This window comes from Populus alba, chromosome 13 (assembly GCF_005239225.2).
Source record: "Populus alba chromosome 13, ASM523922v2, whole genome shotgun sequence".
In the NCBI taxonomy this organism is placed as follows: domain Eukaryota; kingdom Viridiplantae; phylum Streptophyta; class Magnoliopsida; order Malpighiales; family Salicaceae; genus Populus; species Populus alba.
In genome coordinates, this window is record NC_133296.1 from 14533494 (window position 1) to 14545399 (window position 11906).

Genomic DNA, 11906 nt, shown 5'->3' on the forward strand with positions numbered 1-11906 from the left:
AGAGAGTCCCTCTCCGGTTCTGGGAGAGGCTGAGAGTTTGTGTTGATGGCCGGTTATGGGACCAGAAACTGGAAATGGCCGGTTATGGTTTGTTTTGGGGCTAAGGGGAAGCGAAAACTTGGCTGGCGAGAGGTGAGAGTCTCGTGCTGCAAAGGGGAGTTGGCTTTGGGAGATGACCGCAGGGGAAGGGAAGCTTTTGTTTTTTCAAAGGGAGGGGCGGCCCTGGATGGAGATTTGCAGAGAGGGTCGAAAGAACATCGGGGTCTTTGTTCTCTGGTTCTCCTTTTTCTTTCCAAGGAAAGGGGCTGCGGCATGGGATGAGTTTTTTTAGAGGGTGGCGGCTGCAGAGAAAATGAAAGCTTCGGTTTAGGTTGTCAATCTTTGTTCGGTCTCTCCCATCCCCCCTTTGATTTATTACTGTAGCTTAGTATTTATAGGAGAATTGTTATTAGGTTTTCAAACTAGTCCCCTAACTTTTCTTTTCTTTTATTTTTATAAATTTTAATTTTTTTTATTTTTTTATATTTTTAAAAGCGAACAATATCAATATCAATAAGAAAAATCAATGATTATAAAATTAACACGTTAAAAGTAGAACACGTTCAAAACCTTTAAAAATTTAAAATATTTTGAAATAACGTTGAAAATACTAAAAATAATGTAAATACATTAAAAATATATTTTTTGAGCTTTTTCTTTGATTTTTTGCTATTTTTGAATTTTTAAAAAATTTATTAAAAATTGGATAGCAACACAACTTATTGACAATTTTCTCTTAAAATTTATTCATTTATGATAACATATTGATAGAACACATTCAATTCATTATTTCAACTGGAAACTCAAAAGATATTACAAGTTCAAATTATTATTACAACATCTAGACACACACAATATTCCAAGATGCTTTTTCATCCCAAACCTTTTTTAGAAAAAGGCGATCCCACAAAATCATGACATCTGTTGATGAAGATCAACCTGGATAGTTACTTGGGCTTTGTCCAGAGATCACGAAGTTTATGAAGACGAGGAAGACTATAAGTCAGGCACCTCCAATTGTAGACACGCATGAAAAACGAGATGTAGTAGACATAATGCGAGAGCTTTCCTTCAATAATTTGGTTGACGGATGGTTGAAGAATCCATATAATATAAAGCAATGTTTGAGCAAGGAAAAACACGATCCCCACCACTATAAGGATGGCAGCGAACAACCCATAAGTGGATCCACCCCATAATGCTATGGTCACAGCAAAAAAGAATGACAAGCACATCATGTAAATAGACCCACCCACCATTAACGATGAAAACCAAAGTGCAAATGGTGCAAAATTGACATCATTCAAGTTTGTCAAAAGAAGGATTATAGCTGCCACCACAGAGGTATTTAAAGCCCACACATCAAGACATAAATAAACATCCAAAAGAGATGAAACAGTAATGCTGTTCAACTCAGTGCGTTATTTTTATCCCTTTGTTGTGGCATCTGTATAGCACCCGCAAAGGTTACACCAGCAACAAGCACCGCTACAACAAGAAGATTCTGTATCCTGATAGTTATTTCCTGTTTCCTTGGCGGCTTGCCTTGAGTACTAGTGAAACGCTCATATAGGGATTTCTCAGGGCGGGCATGGAAGTATAAGATAGATAATGTTGTCATCTGCATAGCAAGGGGAAACAAACTTCATAATAATGAGTTTCTGGCACTTTCTCAATCGCATGCAAAAGCGTTGGCCTTGAAATCCTTTTTTTTTTTTTTTAAGAACAAGCACGATTCTGGAATAATTTCTGAATTTTGAAAATAATTGTATATAATCTAAATTAATCGGCCTTCAAGTAGATGTTCAAAAGAATAGGGATGACTAGAAAAAATATAGGAAAGAAGATGTGTTATATTTACCGTTCCATAATAATCAAGCAGCTTGTAGTGCTTTGAATCAACTGCTTTGTCCTGTAAAAAAACATATTTTTAAGTTAATGAATAGAGCTACCTCTTTTTTCTTTCTTCCCTTCTTTCCTTTTGTGCTATGGCTAGCCAACAATATAAGCCACTGAAACTGATGATCAGCCCATGTTTGGAAAGTAGTTCTTTGAGCTTAGAAGAGATAATTAACCTCGATTTTGTGTAGTCAATGTAAGCTTGTACCTTTCCTTGAGAACCAGTCGAAGCGGTCGCCTTTTCTGTTGTAGAATTCTTCTTTCCATCCTTCACATCTTCTGAATTAACTTCGATCTGAGGAATGAAGACAGAAATCATGAAGCAACGCAGAGCAGATAATTGTACAAATTACATGACATGAGCTCTTCTGACAAAGGATGATTGAGTCTATCAAAGAACCACTCAACTCAAAAGCTTTAACAGCTAATAGAGGTTTAAGGATACGATTTTATATTATATCTTGAGTCCTGAATTTCAGTCAGCTCTTAAGAGTGTTAAGTTATATACTCTGTTTCCATTTTTTCATGATATCATCCTTTATTATGTAAAATATGATATCCTTTAGTGGAATGGAATCCTTGTCTACTTAAAATGTAAGAACATTGTTTTTCAACAGAACTCTCATACCTGGATCTCGTCCGCAGGAATACTGTTCTTTGAATCAAACTGCTCTCGTTCCTTAGCAAGCTGGCAACAAAGAGGAAGCCCAGAAACCAAAATATTAAATAAATAATACTCTTAAAATATGTACTTTTGTAGCCTCGATAAATGATGATCAAATAGCATACCATTTCATCTGTTTTGTTATATTGGTCTACAGCCATTTTAGATTGTTGTTTCGCAACATCATATGGTGTAAAATTTTCGTTGTTAACAATTAAATTTTCAACGCGTTTGTCACGCACAAGAACAAATGCAGCCGTGGATTGACCATGTCGTGCTGCCAAATGCAAAGGTGTATTCCCATCCTCATCCATCTCATTTAGCAGTGGTTCTACGATCTTCTGATCGTTTTCGAGTATGTACCTTACCACATTGCCCTGTCCATTTTCAGCCGCTACATGAAGAATATTCTGCCCCTTTTCATTGAGGAATTCTTTAGGATATGGGGTAATCTTCAGAAATTCCTTTACTACATCAACAGAGTCATTTTTGCATGCTAGATGGATAGGATAGTTGCCTTCACGGTTCCTTTCATAAGCACCATTGAGAAACTTTTGTAAAAGGAACTGAACTCCTTCCAGAAAACCTGCGGATGATGCATGATGCAGTGAATTTCCCAACTCTTCTTCAGGGAGACATAATAGCTCTGGCTTTGCTTTTTCAAGTTTCTCCAATATATCTGAAAAACAAAAGAAATTGTTTCAAATGAATATGAAGATGATAGGTTTGCAACAACTGTCTATATGTAAATCATTTTCTACTGAGTATAGACATTGTGATCACCTCTCTTACGTTGCTCGATGGCAGCATGAACTGGTGACTTTCCTTTTGGTAGGGCATCACCATCTTCACTTTCTATAGGGAACGAAACTTCTGTTTTCAAGAGATCATCAAGTATCTCTTTCTTATTGCCGTTCTCAACTGCCAGATATAAAGGAGACCTACCATTCTTGTTGTTGTAATAGGCCACTTCTGGATCTTTGGAAACTAGGAAAATGGCAAGTTCTTTGTTGCCCTTGATCACTGCATCATGCAAAGGAGTGTTTCCCTTTGTATTTGTCTTCCTCATCAAGCTCGGATTCGATTCCGCAAGAGATTTAATTGTATGACTGGCCTTTCCTTCTCTGGCAGCAAGATGAAGGATTGTGTCCTTCTGGCTGTTTTGGATGGTGATTAGAGAAGGAAACGTTTGAGCCAGATAAGATGTAATATTGTCACTTCCATAGCTTACAGCTACGTGAAGCAGTGTATTACCGCAGGGTGTGACTAGCTTCTCTGTTAAATGTTGCTCGACACGGCTTTTAAAGGCCGCAGTATTGTCCTGCCTCACACACTCATGCAACTGACTATCTATCATTGCATTTGCCATGTGATCTCTCGGAATCGAGTTTTCATCAATGTTTATTGCTTCGTAGCCTACGCTAGACATGGCAAAAGAAAATATGGTGTTGGTTGAATCAGCTATACGTATCAGACAGCTGGACTTCTAATTTAAATAGACCAGAAGGAGAGAGCAGCCTTGGCCATGGTTAAAGCAGCATCTAGAAAAGGAAAAGGAAAGGAGGAAAATGTGAACTATATTAGCATGTTTGTATCTTATATTATTTGATATTGAGGGGGTTTAACTAGTCATACCCTAAGTTTATCCTTTAAAAAATAGTAATTCGAGTGTCCCAAATCACAGAACTAATGAAGGTTTGCATGGTCCTTAACTTCAAGATCTTAAGAAATTAGTCGAGATCTTAAGAAATTAGTCGAGATTCTAATAAGCTAGCTTGGAAACCCATGGCTAAAAAAACAATGTATTTTTTTTATATATTTTCAACAAATCACATGCAACCAATTAATTAAAAATTAAGTAACGTTGCATCTCAATCCAAAAACCAATTAATTATTACCTCTTGTTTTCTAACAGGTGATTAGAGTGTTATTAGTTTCAATGAATATGAGCCAGTAAAGTATGCATTAATTGCAAAGTTGATGGTGTAAAGTGACAGGAGACTTATTCTAAAAGCAATTATTAATTATTAACGGTGAACGAGTAGAATCTTTTATTAATTTTTTAAAAGCAGTATTATATTTTTTTTTCATTGATATTATACCTTTTAACAGACATTATATTAATTATAGGTATTGTACGCACATATATAGCCATATAATTATTTCAATCAAGAAAAATTATAATTTGAACCATGTGATTTCGGCATAATAATATTCAGTCTCTTTTGTTTTTTTTTTCTTAAATGTCACTCTTTGTTACTTAGTTTTGTATTCATATATAATTATTCCTGCCGTCGTTGTATCATCCCTAGGTTGTTTTTGCTATCACCATTTTACTATAATATTTCTTTCAAAATGCCTCTCACCCTTCCTATTGTAGAGTGTAATGAAAAAAATAGTGAAATCAAGATCTGAGTTTACCCATGAATTAATTTTTAGAAACCACATGGATTAGTGTTCAATTAATTTTTATAAGATACTGTTTATAACGCAATGGGAAAAACTATAGACAACAAAAAAGCTAATCATCAAATGACAACGTGGGACACAATCTGCATTATTGTGTTCTCTTCTGTTGATGGTGGGGTGGTGTATAGACAACAACAAAAACTAATCATCAAATGACAACGTGGGACACAATCTGCATTATTGTGTTCTCCTGTTGATGGTGGGGTGGTGTATAGACAACAACAAAAACTAATCATCAAATGACAACGTGGGACACAATCTGCATTATTGTGTTCTCTTCGCTAAAAATTACAAAATTTGAATTTCATTTTCTGATTTATTTTTTTAATAAAAAAGTAATTGAGATATTATTTTGTTTTTTTTGTCGATGTTAAATTGACGTATTCTAACGATCTCTAATCGAAGAAAAAAACCTCTATATATTCAGTATGGTGGTCTTATTAGGTTTCAGTGTTTGGAGTAGTAATAATAAACATAAATAAATAAAATAAAAGTAGCGATTGATTAACTTTTTAGGTGTAAGGACAACTTGGATATTTAACACACAAGAAATTAAAAAATAAAATAAAAAAATATGTCAGTAGACAAAAAGGGTGCGTGCAAATAACCTTTTTAAGAATTTATTTTGGTAAATAAACTAATTTATATGGAGGCAATTTAGGTATGACTAGAGGTTCTCGAGCACTTTATTAAGAAGGTTTTTTTTTTATATTTTAAAAATATATTAAAAAAAAAATTAAATTTTTTTAATTTTAAATTAATTTTTTGAATGTTTTCAGATTATTTTGATGTGTTAATATTTAAAAATAATTTTAAAAATATTATTTTAATGCATTTTTAAATTAAAAAATAATTTGAAAAACAATCATTACCACACTTCCAATATATGAAATTGCACGTTCTTTTACCTTCAAAAAATACTGCAGTTCTCTTTTAATCTACTCAAGGGTGATGTCAAATCTATAGCAAATGCCTTGAACCTATTAATAACCTTATTGATTCAAATTAGAGCAGGGATGGGATGATGTTTGTTGATTTTGACCAAGTTGATATCTGAGTGAGGTGTTTTAATTCAGATTTGTTTTATCCCTTTCACGATCAATGAAGATTCTCATAAGTGCTGTTGAATTCACTCGAGTTCTTGTTGTGCCTTAATTGTGTAGCACCTGCAAAGGTTACACCAGCAACAAGAACTGTTACCACCAGAAGACTCCATACCATGCTCTTTATTACCTCTTTTGTTCGTGACATGGGCTGTAGAGTAACGGGGAAAAGCTCAAATAGGGATTTCTTAGGGCGGGCATTGAAGTATAAGATCGATGATGTTATCACCTGCATACAAAGGGCAAAAATTAAAAACTTCATTGTTTTAATGAGTTCTTGGCACTTCCTCAATTGCCTTCAAATTCCTTTCCCAGAACAAGTTGAATCAATTGGGCTTGAACTAGAAGTTCAAAAGATTGGGGAAGAAGAAGCAATAATACCAATCGGAAATACACAACCCTTATTTCGTCCTTTGGTGATGCCTCTTTTGTATCTAGCTTATTTGAACCAACTACTTTGTCCTGAAATATATGTTATATGTTAATATGCAGTGCTTTTTTTTTTTTTTTTTGCGAAGTCACTCACGATATATTGTGGATAGGATTTTAAATTAGTTTTTAATATATATATATATATATATATATATATATATATATATATATATATAAATTAATCTGCAACTACCATGAATGTGTCATAAAATATTTAAATGGAAATTTGAAAGTTAATGAGTGTATTTAATAGAATAAATTAAAAATTATATCATTTAATAAAACATAAAAAGAGTTGTTAGTGTTAAATAAATGCTAAAGTAGAAAGTTGAAAGATACATAAACAAGAAAATATTTGATCTCGTTGCCGAGACAGTTTTTTTTTTTTTATATAACTATAAAAACTGATTTTCAGAAGAAAAAAAAACAAATTCTATAGGATTAAAAAAAATTATTTAAATTGATTTGAAATAAAAATAAAAAAAGGTATCTACATATTTTTTTAAAAAACCTTTTTTTTTTTTACAAATGTTTTTATAAAAATCATTGTTTTTTTTTTAATAACAACTTCTATATTTTTTAAATACTAAGGGGCTCAACTGGTTGGACCATTAATTTATTCTCTAGATATTATCAATTTGAGTATCACAAATCGCAAAGCTAATAAAGATTTGACTGGTTGTTAACTTCAGGGTCTTGAGAAATTAGTCGAGATTCATGTAAGCTAGCTTGGAAACTCATAATTATATAAAAAAAATATTTTTTTTTATATTTTAAAAAATATTGTTTTTAAAAATTAATTTTTTCTTTAATTTTCTTTAATATTTTTAAATTGTTTTAGTGTGTTATGTTTAAAATAATTTAAAATAAATACAATAAATTATTTTAATATATTTTTAAATAAAACATAACTTAAAAAACAAATATGTAACACTTTAAAAATCAAATCAAACGATAGTTTCCTAATAACAAACTATAACTTTGTGAATTATCTAAACAAACTTGTCGAGCACTCCTAACAATATGTCAGAAACTGATTTTATGACAAATGTAAGGGCGTCTTCTTTTTGTTTTTTCTCTGTAGAGTTAATAGAGTATGTAAAAATTGTTTTCACCAAAAAAAAAAGTATGTAAAAATTGTTTTTTAAATATTTTTTATTTTTTATAGTAATCTCGGTGAATGAAGAGAAAAATGAAAAGAGGAAAATAACCTAGGTGTTTATTAAATTAACTTTTTAAAGGTGACAACATACAAAAGGATTTTGAGAAGTAGAGGGATCTGTACTGGGATGCTATCATGATGATGATAAGCTGTAATTAAATTGTTAAAATATTAGTATTTATTCTTAAGCATTTCAATGGGTTATTGATAATATAAACCGTAACCTCTAATTTTTCTCAATTAAATATCTACTGGTAGTGTTGAGTGTTTCTTTTACCAAAGCTGTTTTGGGTAAATTAAATTACCTACGAGTCTGCCTTTTATATATATATATATATATATTTTTTGGTAACCCGGGGTGTCCGGGCCAGCTTACGCGCACCACGACTATTCCCCGGGCCCACTGAACATCCTGCAAGCCCAGTAGACAGGTAAGGCACCGCGGGGATGACAAGCTGGTACTCTTGAGGATCGAATCTAAGATCTTCGCAAAGATAAGCTTTGCTGTTTACCACTGAACATCCTGCCTTTTATATTTTTAGCTATTGTCTGACCAGGTCGTCCAAGAAGCCACTGATGCTGAAAAAAAAAAAAGGAATTAAAGAAGCCACAGATGCTGAATTTTCAGACAATGCCAGCGAAGTATTATTCGATGAAATCGCTTTCGTTTGGAAAAAGAAAACAGAAAAAAAAGTCTTAGTCTATGCAACTTGCTAGTCTTAAGTCTTTTGTGGGACAAGAGAATAGTTGTCAATGTCTTGGTCGTTTGGGAAAAAAAAAAAAAAAGAGAAAAGAGAAAAAAAATGTTTTAGTCTATGTCTTTTGTGGACGCGGTCTGTCTTCGATTTTCTTCCATAATTTCATGTGATGTCAAATCAAATAGTAAGGGATTGGGCAATGTTCTTGCTTTGATTTTTTTATTAAAAGTAATCAAAAAGAGAATTGATAAATTTAAAATAATAAAAATTATAAAATCCCCCAAATTACCCAACAAGTCCGATTAAAGTAATCTAAAACAGGAAAGAATCATTATCTATGAAAAATAAATATTTTTTTTATGAAAATGAAATAATAACTCTAAATAATTTATGGCTTAACAAATTTTATTAGGTAATTTGGGGGTTTTAAATTTTATCTTTTTCATTCATTATTATTTATTTTCCTTTAACAATTCAGAGCATAGATTATTTTTTTTTCTTTTATAAATTAATGGATACTTACTTTGTAATATTTTTTAACTTATGTTTTTCCAATTTTCTTCTTCAAATAGGACTCCATTAATTATTTTTTATTTACTTCATATAGGATTTTTCATTGAATTCGAAAATAAATCAAGTTATCCAAGGTTTTTTTTATATGTTATTTTTTTTTGTTAAGTTTAGTTTTTCTAAGATATTTTTAAATTAAATTAATTAAATATAAATACGAGATGGATAATATTTTATTTAATTTAGTTAATATAAACAAGAAGACTGTTCATGAGATTTCATTGCTGACTCATCGACCACTAAAATAACTCTCATAACTTGAATGTCAATGACGTAGCATGGGCCATAGCTAGTGTATAATAAAAGGGAGACGTAACTTTTTTATATAACATTTCAGAGTGCTAATTTTTTTTCCTTTCAACTTTTTGGATAATATCGAACCAAGGTAGGATTATAGACAGGATAACCTTTGATGTCTCGGTGGGAAAAAAAGGTCCCAAAAGAATACCAGGATATTTTAGTATTTTATTTGGCTTTTCCTGAAAGTGTGCAAAATAAATAAAAATAAAATAAAAATATTAACTTTATGCTCTTATTGGATGAAATCGCTTCCGTTTGGAAAAAGAAAACAGAAAAAAAAGTCTTAGTCTATGCAACTTGCTAGTCTTAAGTCTTTTGTGGGACAAGAGAATACTTGTCAATGTCTTAGTCGTTTGGAAACAAAAAAAAAAAACAGAAAAAAAAGTCATAGTCTATGTCTTTTGTGGACTCGGTCTGTGTTTGATTTTCTTCCATAATTTCGTTGTCCATTTCATGTGATGTCAAATGAAGGTGTGGTCGATATTGATGGAGATGGATGTTCTCTTAGATGCTAGGAAGGTACTTCGTCCAGACTCCGACCTTTCATTTCCAAAGTGGGGACAAGATAATATTTGTCAAGTTTCGCTTTCCAAGAGCTAATCCCCTCTTGCTTTTGCCAATTTTTAAAGTTTACGACTTGTTTTGATTGATTGTGCAGAACATAAGCGATATTTTTAAAAAATATACTAACTTACCCGAACACTGTAATCATGGGGCAGGAAGAAAAGCAGATGTTCTCTTCTCCTCAGCATTTTTTTTTTTAATAGTAGTTATCCGATTAATTTAAGTATATCTTAATTAATTTTTTTAAAATATTAAAGTTAATGATGATATAAGTTTTTAGTAACTCTCGAACCGGTAATTTCTAGAAAATAAATTTAAAACTTGACAAGTTAAGTTATATTTTTCAAAAAAAATTTTTGTTTTTTTTATCAAAAATTGATGGTCGAAGATAATATTAATGAGGTAATTTAAAGTAAGATATTGATTGTTTTTTAAGTATTTTTATTTTGAAAATATATTTAAATTATTTTTAATATTTTTTTAATATTATCATAAATATATTAGAATAATTTTTTTTTTAATTTTTAACATTAACCCAAATCTAAAGCAAATGCCTTGAACCTATGAACCTTATTGATTCAAATTAAAGGAGGGATGGGATGAAGATATTATGCATATATTTGATCTCGAACATGTGAACCTTTTTATTTCAAATTAGAGGAGAGATGGGAAGAAGATATTTGATCTCGCAGGTACTTTTATTTATTTATTTAATTATATAATAATAAAAAATTGTTATATATATAATATAGAACCTTCAAAAATTAGTTATGGTCACTAATTATCAGATGACAACTTTTGTTTTTTTTTTTTAATTTTATCTCTAGTAATCTTAATTAGCTCAACGAGTCACACTATGCATCAATATTAATATCAATGCTCGATATCAATAGCAAAGATTTGAAATTCACTGGTTGGTGTATTTTTAGATCTCTCTAGCTCGAAGCTCGAAGCTCTCATCCTCTTCCCACAACTTTGGATCCCTATGTAAAGCCCATACACTGACCATCACAATCATGCCCCGTGGTATCTTCTATCCACCTACGATGTAGTCCTCAGAAGGAGCACGAAGCAGTAAAAGCGGTGCTGCAACTCGGGATATCTTAGCTTGGGAAGATCATTTTTCCATATGTCATCTATGACTCATTTAATAGAGGCATCTGGGAGTACTCTATTTTGCCCTTAATTTTTTTTTTTTTAAAAAATAGTAATGTGTACAATAAAAAAATAACCAGATTCTTTTTTATTAAAACGTAATTTATATAAGCAGCATGTAATATATTAAATCACAAATAATAAATATACATTAATGATTAAGATAATATAACATGCTATTAAAATTAAACTAACTATTTATATATTCATAATTATTACAACATATAATAATATATAATTATATCTAATAATTTCTCAGCCCGTTCAATTCGAGGTCGAGTTTGAAATATTCATATAGATTTGAGGAGAACCAATATCATTATTAGTACGTGGATGGACCTAGAATGATCATGGACGGGCCAATATCTTTAACACTTTCACAATAAACAATCTCATTTTTCATTAATGTTGCTTCAAGACGTTGAACCTCCCCAACCTCTTAAAATCTATCACAACATAAATTGAAGATGATGTTGGCCACACTATATCCTATCTTATTGACACCTTTAAAGATAGTTTGTGCTACTTTTCGAGTTTCCCATACCAAGTAATTAATTTTTATACATACATTAAAAACTAATTAGTAGTCATCATTCACAATAAAACTATTTTAGTATTTAATAAATATAAAACAATATTGTATACCAATCGATTCTTTCTCAAATATTAGGGGCATATTGCATCGGATTACATGAACATTTCAAGAAATGCGACTAGGTTTATTTGTCTCTTCTTCCATAACAAAAAAACACAATGGATAAACTTCATTATTCGTATCATAAACAACTGCAACCAACATCTTAACTTTGTAATTACCATACAGATGAGTACTATTAATACTAATTAGAAGA

The 11906-nt window shown here is 31.2% G+C and overlaps 1 protein-coding gene across 2 annotated transcripts; it reads right to left on the reverse strand.

Annotated features, from left to right (window-relative positions):
* Positions 1–803: 803 nt before the first annotated feature.
* LOC118033552 (protein ACCELERATED CELL DEATH 6) lies at positions 804–4153 on the reverse strand. Of its 2 annotated transcripts, none has more exons than XM_035038567.2 (6): positions 3386–4153; positions 2728–3281; positions 2567–2626; positions 2147–2233; positions 1901–1951; positions 804–1240 (listed from the first exon to the last, which is right to left on the reverse strand). In XM_035038567.2, exons 1-6 carry the CDS (start codon positions 4029–4031, stop codon positions 1193–1195), a joined length of 1446 nt encoding a protein of 481 aa, XP_034894458.1. In that variant the 5' UTR covers positions 4032–4153; the 3' UTR covers positions 804–1192. The 2 variants fall into 2 exon arrangements, with proteins under 2 accessions (XP_034894458.1, XP_034894457.1); XM_035038566.2 differs by having other exon boundaries at positions 804–1660; positions 3386–4144.
* Between the last annotated feature and the right edge of the window lie 7753 nt (positions 4154–11906).

Excerpts from the sequence above, each read along its gene's own strand:
- LOC118033552 (XM_035038566.2), bottom strand. The coding sequence starts at position 4,031 with ATGTCTAGCGTAGGCTACGAAGCAATAAACATTGATGAAAACTCGATT. Across the intron at positions 2,627-2,727 it reads ATAACAAAACAGATGAAATG|CTTGCTAAGGAACGAGAGCA; the intron begins GTATGCTATTTG and ends CTTTGTTGCCAG. Across the intron at positions 1,661-1,900 it reads TGCTTGATTATTATGGAACG|ATGACAACATTATCTATCTT; the intron begins GTAAATATAACA and ends CTTGCTATGCAG.